Raw genomic sequence first — 16270 nt, 5'->3', positions numbered from 1 at the left:
TTGTGTCCACTTTTGGTTTATTTGGGGGGTGGGTGGGAAGGATCAGGAAGAGAGGGAGGTGAGAGAGGGACTGAGGGTTCTGAAGCTGGAGTGGGGGCTGCTTTGGGGGCGGAGGATGTCTCAGGTGGTCTGTGGGGCTCAGGGCTGGTGAGAATGCTAATAGGCTGATGGGCTTCAGGTAAGGGCTGCTGCCTGTGCTTCCTCTGCTGAGGCCCCTTCTCCTCATCCAGGTCACTAGTGAGGAGAGGAAGGGGGTGGCCAGATCACCCACCTTCTGTCTTCCCAGGTGCATCCCTGCCCCCTGCCCTGCCCCATCTGTTCAGATCCAGCTCCTGTTCTTTATGAGGAACTCCTGCTCTCTCAGACCCACGAGGCGTACCAGCCCATGGCTGTAGATATTTTCTGATTTTAGGCTGATGCTGAGCAGGGGCAGGGACTTGCCTGAGGCCACATGGGTAGGAAGGGCAGAACCACTAGTGACCTCAGTGGTCACACCTGCTCAAGGCTCAAGCTGTCCCCTCTGCTGACCCAGCTTATCCTTTCACTGGGCCCTCTAGAACCTCTGAAAAGAAAGCTTTGCTTCCCCTTCAACCTATCCACTCATCACGACCTCCACCGCCCCATTCACACTGGAATGTGCCCACTGGACAGTTTTCTTTGCAGTCCTCCCAAGAGGAGGCAGCTTAACCTTCTCAAACCCAGCTGGCCCCTAGTGATTTTTGCAAAGCCCCTGGCTGCCACGACAGCTATACCAGCAGTGCTGTGGCTGTCTCCTCAGGCCTGCCAGACACCTGCCACATCTGTTTAAGATGCCGGCTCTGGACTCCTGCTGTTTGTATGGTCCTACAACCTCCTCATTAGAGGACCCATCCAATTTTCTGGCCTCTCAATCCCTAACCTCCTTGGTCCTATTGACTGTCATCTCTGTTCCCACTCAGACATCCTCCTCAGCGTTGGCCCTTCACTGGATTCATTCCAGAGTTCTTCCCTGGCCATGGCCCCCTCTCTGAGCCCCTCCTGTTCAGGCAACTCTCCCTCCTGGCCACTGCCCCTGTTCTAACACGTCATCAAGACAGACCCTGGGCTGCCCCCAGGAGCCTTAGCCCCTCCTCTTCCCCAGTCATCTCAGACACTCTTACCAAAGACACCTCAATTCTCGCTCCATCTTGTCCTCCTGACCTGCCCAGAAAAAGCCCTCCACCCGTGAATCCTATTCATGGCTACCACATGTGCCAGAGAAAATCACATAACCAAGCGCACTGGAGCAATCATTACAGGTTACGGCTTCCAGCATCATCTGGGCCTTTGACGCTACCTGGAAATCCCTTAACCTCCCCAGTCGGCTTCTTTGCACACTTGCCACTGTAGGTCTTTCAATCTCTACCACCCACTCCTTGAAATCTTTATTCCACTCCCAGCCGCCTGCTCTGCTCTCTCAGCAGGTGCTCTTGCCTCCTCCTCCCCAGAGAGAAGCAAGGCCACCAGGGTGGAGCGGGTTTAGCTGCTCAGGGGAAAGTATACTCTCCCCCTCTGCCTCTGCCAGCCTGCTCCTTTCTAAGGCAGGCCACCTGGTCCACCTGGCCCTGGAACCCAAACCTCCCTCCCCAACGCTCTTTTACACTGCCTAAATGCTTAAATCTTCCTGTCCTTAGATCTAGAAAATGCTTTTAGTGCTGACTCCCCTTCAAGCTACTTTCTTGCTCTGTGAAGCTAACTCTGTCTTTCTCTTCACCATCAAGCTTACATTTTTTCAAACTACAGCACTCATTAGATTAAAAGCATTATCAAACTCCTGGCAACAGTGATGCAGGAGCCACATACCATATTTCTGAGTCCTTTTATTATGTATGTATGTATGTATGTATGTATGTATGTATGTATGTATGTTATGTATTTAGAGACGGAGTCTCTCTCTGTCACCCAGGCTGGAGTGCAGTGGCGCAATCTCGGCTCACTGCAACTTCCGCCTCCTGGGTTCAAGTGATTCTCCTGCCTCAGCCTCCCAAGTAGCTGGGATTACAGGCGCCTGCCACCATACCTAATTTTTTGTATTTTTAGTAGAGACAAGGTTTTACCATGTTGGCCAGGCTGGTCTCAAACTCCTGACCTCAAGTGATCCACCTGCCTCAGCCTCCCAAAGTGCTAGGATTATAGGCATGAGCCACCACGCCCGGCCTTTCTGAGTCTTCTTTACCTGACAGCCCTCAACCCATCATGACAGATCCAGTTTTGGTCTTCCCAATGCCATGAAAAACATTCCCACAAGCCACTCCAGTGATTTCCTAACTGCCTGTCCCCTGTCTTCACATGATCCTACTTGATTTCTATTTTTTTTTTTAATCTTCTCATTTTTTGAGACTAGGTCTTGTACTATTGTCCAGGCTGGAGTACAATGGCACAATCTTGGCTCACTGCAGTCTCGGCCTCCCTGGCTCAGTGATCCCTCCCACCTTAGCCTCCTGAGTAGCTGGGACTAAAGATGTATGTCACCATGTCCAGCTAATTTTTATATTATTATTTATTTATTTATTTATTTATTGAGACCAATCCTCTCTCTGTCGCCCACGCTAAAATGCAGTGGCACAGTCTTAGCTCAATGCAACTTCTGCCTCACAGGTTCAAGCAATTCTCCTGCCTCAGCCTCCTGAGTAGCTGGGACTACAGGTGTGTGCCACCATGCCTGGCTAATTTTTGTAGTTTTAGTAGAGATGGGGTTTCACTATGTTAGCCAGGCTGGTCTCGAACTCCTGACCTTAAGTGATCCTCCCACCTCAGCCTCCCAAAGTGCTGGGATTACAGGCGTGAGCCACCATGCCCTGCCAAGTTTTTGTATTTTTAGTAGAGATGGGATTTTGCCATGTTGCCCAGGCTGGTCTCAAACTCTTGGACTCAAGAGATCGGCCTACCTGGGCCTCCCAAATTGCTGAAATTACAGGTGTGAGCCACTGTGCCCATCCCCCACTTGATTTCATAAGTTTGCCTCTCCTGCTTTCTTGAGCCTCTCCCCTCCCTGTCCCCTCCCACTCTCCTGCCATGCCCTCTGCCAGGATGATCTAGCTCATCCTCTCTCTTACAGTCTCTAGCTCAACAACCCCCCAAAAATGTACCTCCAGCCCGGAGCCCTGCCCTTTTCTAACTACCCCCCTGGGCATCTCCAGCTGGATGCCCTACAGACACCTCAAAGATCTCAAACTGGGCCAGTCGTCTTTTACCAGAACCTGTTTATCTTCCTGCCCTAACACCTGCCCAGGCCCAAGCATAGAAATCCCAGTCACACTCAGCACCTCAGTCCTGAGGCCATCACGAACTTCTCCTAGACTAAGACAAGTTCCTCTCTGACCTCCCTGCTCCTGCCCAACCTCCACTCTGCCTTCTTCGTTTATGGTCTTAAAAGACAAATATGAGCATATCACTTTCCAACCTAAGCTTTTCAAATGACAAGTTAAGGTTCTTGCCCCTCTCTTCCCACCTTGACTTCCAACCTCATCTCCCAGCATTCTCTGAGGTCTCTACCCAGTCACACCCATCCCTTGTGCTCTACGCTTCTGAATGCCTCACATTCTCCAAACCCACAAAGGCCTCCCCTTGGAATGCTTTCCTCTACTTCTCAGCCTAACAAACCACCAAGTTGCACCCAAAATCCAGCCCATGGCCAGGCACCATGGCTCATGCCTATAATCCCATAATCCCAGCACTTTGGAAGGCCAAGGCGAGAGGATGGTTTGAGCTCAGGAGTTTGAGACCAGCCTGGGCAACATAGTGAGACCCCCGTCTCTACAAAATAACAATAATAATAAAATAATAATAAGCCAGGCATGGTGGTGTGCCTGATGTCCCAGCTACCCAGGAGACTGAGGTGGGAGGATGACTTGAGCCCAGGAGGTTGAGGTTGCAGTAAACTGAGATTGCGCCACTGCATTCCAGCCTGGGTGACAGAGTGAGACCCTGTCTCAAAACAAAACAAAACAAAACAAAACAAAACAAAAATCCAGCTCATTTATCACCTCTTCTATGAAGCCTTCATTAATATGTCCCTTTTCCCAAATTGACTGTTGTGTCCTCTGTGCTGTCCAGAGTGTACTTCACTCCTTTATCAGGGTACTGTCCACCCTGTTATCTATTCGATGTCACTCTCCCCAAGGGCATGGTGAGCTCCTCCAGGGCCATGGTGCTAACACAGAGCAGCCGCTTGGCAAACCTCAGTTACTTCTCCTCCCCTCATGTCTCTCTCAAGCCCTGGCAAAGGTCCAGACACCCAGGAAGGCCTTTGTAAATGGAACAGAACCTGCTTAGGCCTCACAGTTCCCAGGTGCCAACTCCTGCTTCCTGCTTACCTGGACTCGGAAGTGGACTCCATTGAGAGGCTCCTGCCGAGCACTTCTTGGAGCTGTTGCTGCAGTAACCATGCCTGCTCAGGGTCCTTCCGTTGAGCTGCAGCCAGCCATAGCTGAGGGCCCTCCTCATCGCTGGAGTCCCTGGAGAAGACTCTCACCTCAGTGGCCCGCAGACATCCTGGGAGAAGGGTGGCTACTTCCACTGCCCCTACAGACTCCAGCCACCCCATGTCACTGAAAGACTCACAGCTCCAGGTCTAGGTCGCCCTGGTAGGAGAGGGGAGATGCACACACAGAGCAGGTATTGTCCAGGAGGCGGAAGCAAGTGAGGCAGTAGAGACCTGGCGGAGGCCAGGGGGAATGGAGGTGAACCCAAGCTCACCCACCCACCCTCTGTGCTTCCTGGCTGCCAGCCCCTGCCTCCCCTCACACCCCTGGAGGAACCATCCTTGTCAAAGGGTGCACACTAGGGAACTGCTGCAATGCCACTTGCACATAAATCCTATTCATAAATACCTGGGAGAATAAAGGCAAGCATGGAGAAAATGAGCTACCTGAGGGCTCTGTGTAAACGAGAACATGCATAGTAATGAAGGGAGGGGCACAAAAGGTGAGGTGCAAGAGAAGTCCATCAAGGAAGGACCACAGTGGATTGTCATATGCAAGTGGGGTAAGTCTGAGCAGGGAGAGGCACACGCCCCAGGGAGTCTCACCTTGGCAGCCCGGGGTACTGCAGGACACAATGTTCTCCATGTCTCCCTCATCCTGGGGCTGCCCACAGCCCAGGCAGTAGGCCTGATGCAGCCAAAAGTGGCTGACAAATGGACCTAGGCAAGGGCACCTGAGAAAGGGGTCACAGACACTAAGTAGGCCAGACCAGCCAGCTTAAGCCTCCCCACTCCAGCACCAACCTCCAAATGGCAGGGAGGACTTCCTGACTTCCTGCAGTACATCCTCCATCCCTCTGACTTCAGCAGCAACCTCTCCATGGCTCTGCCTTCCTTCCTCCCTTCACTCCTCATCCCTAAGAATTCCCATCTCTCACGGCGTTAAGGGCATGCAATGGGCGTCCTCTTCAACCAAATCTCTTGACACTTAGAGAGGACAGAAATCCATTCCGACTCCTGGCTCTTTTTCTTTCCCCTCTTGCCCCACCCCTATAGGAAAGACAGTGGCCTCACCGACTGGCCAGCTCTAGGAAGGCACTTCTGTGGCCCTGGTCAGCTGCCCGCCGCCTCACTGATCGGTGCAGGGCAGCCAACAGATTGGTTCGGCGGCTCAGAAGTATGTTGTACAGGTAGGAGATCCTCTCCTGGTGCGGGGAGATCAGGGATGGGGTCCCACTTGAGCCTGTTTTGTCTGCCTGGAATGCCCTCTGAGCCCATCTCCACTCCCTACCTTTTCCTTCTGTCCAACTCCTATGAATCCCTCTAAGTTTGGCTCAAATGCCCTTTCCTCTGGGAAGTCTTCTGGACTTGCCCAGGTGGAGTTACCACTCTCTCCTCTGGTCTTCCATAACACTTTTATTCATTCCTAAATAAAAGTGCTTTTTAAATTACAATGTCTTATTAAAAGCTTGTCTGGCCGGGTACAGTGGCTCACGCCTGTAATCCCAGCACTTTGGGAGGCCGAGGTGGGCGGATCACCTGAGGTCGGGAGTTCAAGACCAGCCTGACCAACATGGAGAAATGCTATCTCTACTAAAAATACAAAATTAGCTGGGGTGGTGGCACATGTCTCCACCAGTTACTCGGGAGGCTGAGGCAAGAGAATCACTTGAACCCGGGAGGTGGAGGGTGCGGTGAGCTGAGATCACGCCATTGCACTCCAGCCTGGGCAACAAGAGCGAAACTCCATCTCAAAAAAAAAAAAAAAAGGAGGCCGGGCGCGGTGGCTCAAGCCTGTAATCCCAGCACTTTGGGAGGCCGAGACGGGTGGATCACGAAGTCAGGAGATCGAGACCATCCTGGCTAACACGGTGAAACCCCGTCTCTACTAAAAATACAAAAAACTAGCCGGGCGAGGTGGCGGGCGCCTGTAGTCCCAGCTACTCCGGAGGCTGAGGCAGGAGAATGGCGTGAACCCGGGAGGCAGAGCTTGCAGTGAGCTGAGATCTGGCCACTGCACTCCAGCCCGGGCGACAGAGCAAGACTCCGTCTCAAAAAAAAAAAAAAAAAAAAAAAAGGAAAGAAAAAAAGTTTGTCTGGCCTGCCTCGAGTCTATGAGCTCCAGACTGTGTCTGGTTCATCTTGGCATCCTTGGAGACCAGCATAGAGATAGGGGAATATAGTGGATGCTCAGTAAATGATTAGTAAATGAGTAAACCAATGGTGAGGGTTTTTTGTTTGTTTTGTTTTGTTTTTTGAGATGGAGTCTTGCTCTATGGCCAGACTGGAGTGCAGTGGCGCAATCTCTGCTCACTGCAACCTCCACCTTCCGGGTTCAAGTGATTCTCCTGCCTCAGCCTCTCGAGTGCTGGGACAACAGGCACGTGCCACCACGCCCAGCTAATTTTTGTACTTGTAGTAGAGACAGGGTTTCACCATGTTGGCCAGGATGGTCTCGATCTCTTGACCTTGTGATCTGCCCGCCTCAGCCTCCTAAAGTGCTGGGATTACAGGCGTGAGCCACTGCGCCTGGCCCCGATGGTGAGTTTTTAATTATACCTCAACATGCCAACACTGCCCCCACTATGGTTTTTGTTTTGTTTTGTTGAGACAGGGTCTCACTCCATTGCCAGGCTGGAGTGCAGTGGTGCAATCATAGCTCACTACAGCCTTGAACTCCTGGGCTCAAGCGATCCTCCCTAGTAGCTGGGACTATAGGCACACATCACCATGCCTGGCGGTTTTTTTTCCTTTTCTTTTTTTTTTCTAGAGACAGAGGCTCACTTTGTTGCCCAAACGGTCTCTAACTCCTTGCCTCAAGCAGTCCTCCTGCCTCGGCCTTCCAAAGTGCTGGGATTACGGGTGTGAGCCATGGCACCAGCTCCACTCTCCAACTCTCCCCCATCTCTCATTCCCCACCCCCCGCAACGCCCCTGTGATTTTAACAAAACTTTGGAGGTAAATGCTGTCTCAGAAAGCCCCACTCCAGAGGCACCATTTCTCCCAGCCCCATCTTGGGTCCAGAAGTCTGCAGTAGGCCGGGCGCGGTGGCTCAAGCCTGTAATCCCAGCACTTTGGGAGGCCGAGACGGGCGGATCACGAGGTCAGGAGATCGAGAACATCCTGGCTAACACTGTGAAACCCCGTCTCTACTAAAAAAAAAAATACAAAAAACTAGCCGGGCGAGGTGTCGGGCGCCTGTAGTCCCAGCTACTCTGGAGGCTGAGGCAGAAGAATGGCGTAAACCCAGGAGGCGGAGCTTGCAGTGAGCTGAGATCCGGCCACTGCACTCCAGCCCGGGCAACAGAGCGAGACTCCGTCTCAAAAAAAAAAAAAAAAAAAAAAGTCTGCAGTCCAGGTCATTTGCTTTGGAGTTCAACCAGAGGAGAGAGGGCTGGGGCTGCTGAAGGAATTCAGTTCCCAAAGCCAAAACAGCCAGCCACTAGCTAAGCCCCTGGGGAGGGGGCAGGGCCTAGCTCCCAGCCCTGGACCCCTCACCTGCTCCCGGGATGGGTAGTAGGAGGCACAGATGACTCGCCGCAGCCGGCTGACATAGCTGCCAAACAGGGTGACGAAGAAGCATAGGCCATACATGACGCCTGGGAGCACAGCAGCCAGTCAGCCTCACCAGCAGGCACAGGTGCCAGCCCACCCCTGATGCCCCCCAAACCCTCAGCAGTCTGCACCCCTCATTTCTCGCATGGTGTCCACTCCCCCAGGGCCCTCAGGGTGTGGTTGATACCAATGACTATGTAGCCAGTGCTGTCCGGCTCCGAGGGACGAAGGAGACAACGCCGGGACAAAATACTGATGTTGCCTTGCTGCAGGACATCAAATGCTGACACCAGGTCACGATAAATATTCCCAGCATAGCCAGTCCCTTCCACAGTTATAGACACCAACACAGGACCTGGCACAAAGACACTGTGTGAGTGACACTCATGGCAGTTGCTAAGCAGAAAAGCCCACACCTTCTGGAATGAGGGAAGTGGAGCAGCGCAGGTCATAGGATGACTCAGACCCTCGGCTGGGGGCCTCTAATGCCTCAGGCACCCTCATGGTGCCCTGGGGCCTGACCTCAGTTCTGGCTCCTAGTACTGGCCCCATGGTCCAGCTGGGTGGTACTGGTGTCTGGTCTTCTTATCCAAGCCACCACATCTAAAATGACCTTAATGGTCAGTGAGTCCACACCCCTGTCCTCCATGACCACCACCCCTGTCCTCCATGACCACCCAGAAGCATTTATTTATTTATTTATTTATTTTATTTTTTGAGACAGGGTTTCACTTTGTCACCCAGGCTGGAGTGCAGTGGTGCGATCTTGGCTCACTGTAGCCTCAACCTCCCAGGTTCCAGTGATTTTCCTGCCTCAGCCTCCCAAGTAGCTGGGACTATAGGCACGTGCCACCACGCCCGGCTAATTTTTTTTTTTTTTGTAGAGAGACAGGGTTTCACCATGCTGACCAGGCTGGTCTCAAACTCCTGAGCTCAAGCAATCTGCCTGCCTTAGCCTCCCAAAGTGCTAGGATTACAGGTGTGAGCCACCAAGTCAGGCCCCCAGAAACATTTATTGACTGAGCACTGACTGTGTAGCAGACACTTAACCAAGTGCTTTATTGTTTGGTTTGGGGTTTTGGTTTTTGTTTTTTGGGAGTTTTTTACTTTTTTTTTTTTTTTTTTTTTTTTTTGAGACGGAGTCTCGCTCTGTCGCCCAGGCTGGAGTGCAGTGGCCAGATCTCAGCTCACTGCAAGCTCCGCCTCCTGGGTTCACGCCATTCTCCTGCCTCAGCCTCCCTAGTAGCTGGGACTACAGGCGCCCGCCAGGTCGCCCGGCTAGTTTTTTGTATTTTTAGTAGAGACGGGGTTTCACCATGTTAGCCAGGATGGTCTTGATCTCCTGACCTCGTGATCCGCCCGTCTCGGCCTCCCAAAGTGCTGGGATTACAGGCTTGAGCCACCGCGCCCGGCCCTTTTTTTTTTTTTTTTTTTTTTTTTTTTTAACTTGGCTGGAGTCCAGTGGCGCGATCTCCGCTCACTGCAAGCTCCGCCTCCCGGGTTTACGCCATTCTCCTGCCTCAGCCTCCCAAGTAGCTGGGACTACAGGCGCCGCCACCTCGCCTGGCTAGTTTTTCTTTTGTATTTTTTTTTTTTTTTTTTTTTTTTGAGACGGAGTCTTGCTCTGCCGCCCAGGCTGGAGTGCAGTGGCCGGCTCTCAGCTCACTGCAAGCTCCGCCTCCCGGGTTCACGCCATTCTCCTGTCTCAGCCTCCCGAGTAGCTGGGACTACAGGCGCCCGCCTCGTCGCCCGGCTAGTTTTTTGTATTTTTTAGTAGAGACGGGGTTTCACCGTATTAGCCAGGATGGTCTCGATCTCCTGACCTCGTGATCCGCCCGTCTCGGCCTCCCAAAGTGCTGGGATTACAGGCTTGAGCCACCGCGCCCGGCCTTCTTTTGTATTTTTTAGTAGAGACGGGGTTTCACCGTGTTAGCCAGGATGGTCTCGATCTCCTGACCTCATGATCCGCCCATCTTGGCCTCCCAAAGTGCTGGGATTACAGGCTTGAGCCACCGCACCCGGCCTTTTTTTTTTTTTTTTTTTTTGAGACAGGGTATCATTCTGTAACCCAGGCTGGAGTGCAGTGGCGTGATATCGGCTCACTGCAGCCTCTGCCTCCTGGGTTCAGGTGATTCTCCAGCCTCAGCCTCCCGAGTAGCTGGGATTATAGGCGCCCACCACCACGCCTGGCTCATTTTTTTGTATTTTTAGTAGAGACAAGGTTTCACCATGTTGGCCATGCTGGTCTTGAACTCCTGACCTTAGGCGATCTGTCTTCCTCAGCCTCCCAAAGTGCTAGGATTACAGGCATGAGCCACCGCAGCTGGCTCACATTCTCAATTAATGGCTTACCAGACACTTGACACACATAATTTATTTTATTTTTTTCTTCTTCTTATTTTTTTAGACTTAGTTTCACTCTTGTTGCTAGGCAAGTTGCTTAACTTGGCATGAGGCACCCACCTGGCCCCAACACACATAATCTAATTTACTCCTTACAGTGACCCAGAGAGGTTGCTACCATTATTATTCCACTGTTCAGATGAGGAAACTGGGCTAGCACAGTTGCTCGTGCCTGTAATCCCAACACTTTGGAAGGCTGAGGTGGGTGGATCACCCGAGGTCACGAGTTTGAGACCAGCCTGAGCAATATGGTGAAACCCCGTCTCGACTAAAAATACAACTGGACATGGTGGCATGTGACTGTAGTCCCGGCTACTTGGGAGGCTGAGACAGGAGAATTGCTTGAACCTGGGAGGCAGAGGTTGAAGTGAGCCAAGATTGCACCACTGCACTCCAGCCTGGGTGACAGAGTGAGTGAGACTCCATCTCAAAAAAAAAAAAAATGCCGAGCATGGTGGCTCACACCTGTAATCTCAGCACTTTGGGAGGCCAAGGCAGGCAGATCATGAGGTCAAGAGATCGACACCATCCTGGCCAATATGGTGAAACCCCATCTCTACTAAAAATACAAAACTAAGCTGGGCGTGGTGGCATGTGCCTGTAGTCCCAGCTACTCACAAGGCTGAGGCAGGAGAATCGCTTAAACCTGGGAGGCGGAGGTTGCAGTGAGCCAAGATGGCACCACTGCACTCCAGCCTGGTGACAGAACGAGATTCTGTCTTAAAAAAAAAGGAGGAAACTGCAGCTGAAGAGGTTAAGCAACTTGCCTACTAATAAAGTCACCGCCTAATAAAGGACAGAGCTGGGATTTGAACCCTGGCCAATCTGACTCTAGAGCTTGCATTTTAAACTACTCTGTATGCTATAACCTTGACCTAGACACAGGTGTTACTAGGCAGAGGATACAGTTGAAAGAGTGGCCCACTTGGGGGCTGCTGAGTAACAGTGACATGGGGACATTCAGGCAGTCACGAGGACTGAGGACGGGAAGAGGAGAAGGCTTGGGAGCAGGCAGGGAGATGCAGGAGCAGGTCGAGGGGGCTGCAGTGGGTGAGTGGGAGGAGGCTGTCGTGTAGGCACTCACTGCGGGCCACAATCTCCCCCTGCAGCTGGTGCCGGGCCAGGTCAAGCACCCAGAAGACAGCATAGTCTAGGAAGACTAGGAACAGCACGAGGAGGAGGTGTCGGATAAGGTTGAAGGTCTCCAGAATGTAAAAAAACTTCTCCCATTGGGACAAGAAGATGGAGCCTGAGCAGGAGTGGGATGGTCAGGAGGATGCTCCCCAGTTCTCCCATCCACCAGACCCCAGTTCTTGGAGAGGCCTCCTGCCCCGATCAGGCTTGGGCCTGTCTGCTCATTGGGAATATGGAAAAGAAAAGCTGTGAGGACTCCGGCAAGGATGGAAAACACTCTTCAGGGGAGGGGGCTCCGTGGCTAGAGGGGAGGGGCCTGCCTATCATCTCCACCTGGCCCTGTGGCCCATTCCAGTCTCAGGAGCCCTCCCTCCTAGGGCATCCCTCATCCCCTTACCTGTCTCCCCACCTCACAGGCAGTCCTCCCCCTCCATATTAGCCCTTCCTGCCCACCTGGGGAAGCCCTCCCAACTTGACTTCCCTCGCTCTGTGTCCATCCCCTGATGTCCTGATGTCCAGGGTGCTCCCAGAAGCACCATTTGCCTCTCCTGTCTCTGGCTACTTTCTCCAAGGGTGTCTATGTTCTCCTTTCAGACTGCGGGCTCACCAAGGACTAGGCAGTGTCTTCCCTCAGCCTGAAAGTTCCTTAAGCTCTGGGTCTCCTCCTTCTGGCCCCGCCCCAAGCCCATCCTGAGCCCTGCCTGTGCAGGGGCTTAGGAGCAGGGCAGCGGGGTGGGGGGAAGCCCTGGCCTCCCTGAGCTGGGCTCTCCCTGTCCTCAGGGTCCTCACCCGGTGGGATGTAGCGCCTGGCCTCGTGAGCACTGAGCGGAAGCACTGTGGGCAGCCCTGCCGTGGAGCGCACAGCCTCCATGCGCAGGAATTGGCTGGTGATGTAGATATTGTCATAATGGTCCCAGTTCAGGTAACAGTACCGGTAAAATAGGGCTCTGGGAAGGGGAGGTAGAGCACATATGAGGCCCCTTACCACCAGACCCCACAGGGCATCTCCCCTTCAACCCCACTTCAGCCTCCCTGGATGCTGGGGTGGCATGGGGATGAGCTGCTCCCTGCAGCCCTGGCCCTGCACAACCCACCCCGTGCCGCCTGGTAGCGCCTCACTGGAGGTAGAGAAGCACAAGCAGCAGAGGTGTGGTGAACCCCATCAGAGCCAGGGCCTCTCGGACACGGTGCAGCTTCATGCTGACAGCCTCGTGGAGGTCCATGGCTACCTGGGACAGGCTCCGAGAGGCATTGAGATCCACGGAGAAGTGGTGGGTGGCTGTCATGTTGAACTCAAACTCCTGACGCACCCGGTTGAGCAACTGAATCACAGCTGGGGCCAGCAGGTTCAGGAGAGACGTGGGCAAGGAGAGTTAGGAGAGGGTGGAGCTGGCCCTAGGGAAGGGCCTGGCACAACCTAGGGGGTGCAGCTCACAGACCAGCTGGGAACCCCCAGTGTTTGGGTCAAGGTGGACTGAGGAGGGGACAAAGCCTCCACATATGGCCATCGCCACCACATGCTCAGCACCCAGCATGACAGAGGGCATGCAACAGATGCCCCTAAGGGATGATTTTGATGACTTGAGTGTGGACCGGAGTGTGGACAGGAGGCCCTGGTTCTGTTCCCAGCTCCTGCTCTCACAGCAGGCTGTGGTGAGGCACTGGCCCTTCGCTGGACCTCAGTCTCCTGATCTGTATTTGTACAGCATGGATATGGGCCTGGGTGATCTCTTGAGCCCCTTTCTTTCTCTTACATTCTCCTTTATGGGCTGGGAGCACTGGGGGCTGGCCATGGCCACACTGGGATGAGGGAAGGAGACCACTAGGGAGCACCATGTGTGGCAGGAGGGGGTCACTCACGGGTGCCGATGGTCTGGCGCAAGAAGGGCTGAATGTACTTAGGGATGACGCAGAACACCTGGACCACTGATGGGCAGAGTCTGCTGAGTGTCCGAAGGAGGAGCACAGCCAGGCCTGCCCCCCACCTCTGGAGACCTCTTCTCACAGGGCCTCTTTTCGATTTTCCTATTGGCCTCCACATTTGCTCAAAACCTTGTAGCACGTCCCTGTCACTCCTCTCTCCCAACACCAGTCCCTCCCTACTGCCCGCCCCCACCCCCAATACTGGTCCCACCAAGCTTATTCCTCTCTATTGCCCCCAATGGTCCTCCTGGGCCTGTCCTCCCAACTGACCCCCACACTTCCACCCTGCCCCACCACACATAGGCTCCTCCCTGCTGGCGTGCCCTGGTTTTCTCACGGCTGGCAAGTCCACAGAGCGCCAGTTTGAAGGGCATGAGCACGTAACACAGATGGTAGGCTTGTGGTATGACCATCATGCAGCTGTCCTTGGCATCATCAAAAACCCGTGCACACTTCAGGTAAGGGTTGCCCAGTTCCGAGTTGCACACATCCCCGATGTGCAGGAGCCACTGCCATACATTCCGGAGAGCCCTGGCTGGGGACAGTTGCAGGGTTGGCACCCAGGGCTGGAATCCTACAGCCTCTTCTCAGAGGTTTGGCACCCAGGGCTGGAGAGGCCTGTGGTCAGGGACCTGGCTGTGCTGTGTCCAGTGAGCACTAGCCAGCACCCAGGAGGGGCCTGAAAAGCCCTGAACAGGGATACAGGTGAGGAGACTGAAATTTTTTTTTTTTAGATGGAGTTTCGCTCTTGTTGCCCAGGCTAGAATGTAATGGAGTGATCTTAGCTCGTTGTAACCTCCGCCTCCTGGGTTCAAGTGATTCTCCCACCTCAGACTCCCTAATAGCTAGGATTATAGGCATATGCCACCACGTCTGGCTAATTTTTGTATTTTTAGTAGAGATGAGGTTTCGACATGTTGGCCAGGCTGGTTTCAAACTCCTGACCTCAGGTGATCCACCTGCTTCAGCCTCCCAAAGTGCTGGGATTATAGGCGTGAGCCACCTCACTCAGCCTTTTTTTTTTTTTTTTTTTTTTTTTTTGAGACAGAGTCTCACTCTGTCACCCAGGCTGGAGTACAGCGGCACAATCTCAGCTCACTGCAACCTCTGCCTCCCGGGCTCAAGCGATTCTCCTACCTCAGCCTCTCGAGTAGGTAGGACTACAGGTGCCTGCCACATGCCTGGCTAATTTTTTGTATTTTTTGTAGAGATGGGGTGTCACCATGTTAGCCAGGATGGTCTCGATCTCCTGACCTTCTGATCTGTCTGCCTCAGCCTCCCAAAGTGCTGGGATTACAGGCATGAGCCAACACACCCGGTCCCCCCCTTTTTTTTCTTTAGAGATGGAGTCTCACTCTGTTGCCCAGGCTGGATTGGGGTGCAGTGGCACGATCATAGCTCACGGCAGCCTCAAACCCCTGGGTTCAAGAGATCCTTCCACTACAGCCTCCCCAGTAGCTGGGACTACAGACATGCGCCATTACATCTGGCTAGTTTTATTTTTTATTTTTTTATAGAGATGGGGTCTTGCCATGTTGCCAAGGCTGGTCTCAAACTCCTGGGCTCAAGCAATCCTCCCACCTCGGCCTCCCAAAGTGCTGGGATTACAGGCGTGAGCCACCGCACCTGGCCAAGACTGGGTGCATTTTGAGTCCCCAGGAGTAGACATGCTAATGTGCTTACCTACGTGTTTCACACCATCCATGATTGACCGAAAGAACTTGCGGACCCGGTCAGCCACCTCTTTGGTCTTTTGGGCAATAGCTTTAATCTTGTTCAGGGCACCTGATGGGTGAGGGACAGAGGCACTGTGGAGTCTCCTCCTTTAGGGGCTGGTTCTCAACATTGCCCCTTAAGCAGGGAGTGAAGAGGAAGCCACCGTACCAGAGGCGGGGAGCCTGGATTCTGGGGCCTGGGAGATAGTTAATCTGGGAGTGGGGGAGGCCAGAGAGCAAGGAGAGAGGGTTTAACTGTGCCCAGAGAGTCCCTTCCAGGCCCAGATGCTCTGCAATTAGCACCAGCAGAGAAGAAGGCCAAAGGACTATAGAACATGCAGGATGAGCGGGGCAAGGAGGACCTGTGGGAGACAGTGGTGGAGGTGGGGGACTTACTGACAAGGGGCTGCTTGGCCCGCTGTAGCACTTCGGCGGTCTGGTTCAGGGCCAGCTCTGCCCCACAGGCTACAGCCTCGCTAGCCCGGGTGAAGTTGCGTAGAGTGTTGGCACAAGGACCTTGAAGCACCAACCCAAAGGCAGCCACCAACAGTAGTGTCCGGCCCTGCCCTGTGGGCGACAGCTCCGTTAGAACCAAGAACCCAGCCCCAAACACGGCAGCAAGTCCCTTCAGAATATTTCACTTAAGCCTTCAGAATATTTCCCTGAACCCCTGCCTCTCCCATAGCATCTCTCTTGCCCCAGCACCAGCTCCAGGACCTGCCCCCTAGCCCTGGGTGCCAAGCTCACTGGAGAAGGCCTGAGGCAGCAGCAGGAGGACAGTGGCTCGGACCTGGCGGGAGAATCCCATGCCCAGGCTGAGGAAGGCGGCCAAAGTGAGGGTGCCCACCAGGCAGCCCCAGGGGCTGTGCCCTTCCACCAGTAGCTCCAGAAGCCCGTAGGCCGTGGCCAAAGACAAGCCCAGGGTAAAGCCTCCCACGCTGCGAACCACAGCTCTCGCCATGCTAGGCTCCTCTCCCCTCAAGGGGAGCACAACATCCTTCATAACTTTGGGCATCGCTGCTGAGGCCAAATGTCTGCCTGTCTCCAGGAGATGCCCGCTGACTTCCGTGCTCCTGGAATTTCTCACCGTATTCTAAGG

General features: G+C 53.7%; 1 protein-coding gene across 1 annotated transcript; it reads right to left on the bottom strand.

Moving 5' to 3' along the window:
* DCST2 (DC-STAMP domain containing 2) lies at positions 1 to 16260 on the bottom strand. The gene is made up of 15 exons (XM_010364654.1): positions 15919 to 16260; positions 15568 to 15738; positions 15140 to 15241; positions 13794 to 13991; positions 13394 to 13459; positions 12653 to 12866; positions 12323 to 12480; positions 11484 to 11648; positions 8184 to 8351; positions 7940 to 8040; positions 5516 to 5646; positions 5048 to 5175; positions 4582 to 4675; positions 4335 to 4475; positions 1 to 234 (listed from the first exon to the last, which is right to left on the bottom strand). The coding sequence occupies exons 1-15, from the start codon at positions 16184 to 16186 to the stop codon at positions 18 to 20; spliced, it is 2322 nt and encodes a 773-aa protein (XP_010362956.1). The 5' UTR covers positions 16187 to 16260; the 3' UTR covers positions 1 to 17.
* Between the last annotated feature and the right edge of the window lie 10 nt (positions 16261 to 16270).

Source organism: Rhinopithecus roxellana, chromosome 8, assembly GCF_007565055.1.
Source record: "Rhinopithecus roxellana isolate Shanxi Qingling chromosome 8, ASM756505v1, whole genome shotgun sequence".
In the NCBI taxonomy this organism is placed as follows: Eukaryota; Metazoa; Chordata; class Mammalia; order Primates; family Cercopithecidae; genus Rhinopithecus; species Rhinopithecus roxellana.
The sequence above is the reverse complement of the archived record's forward strand: the minus strand, read 5'-3'. Positions and strand labels throughout refer to the sequence as shown.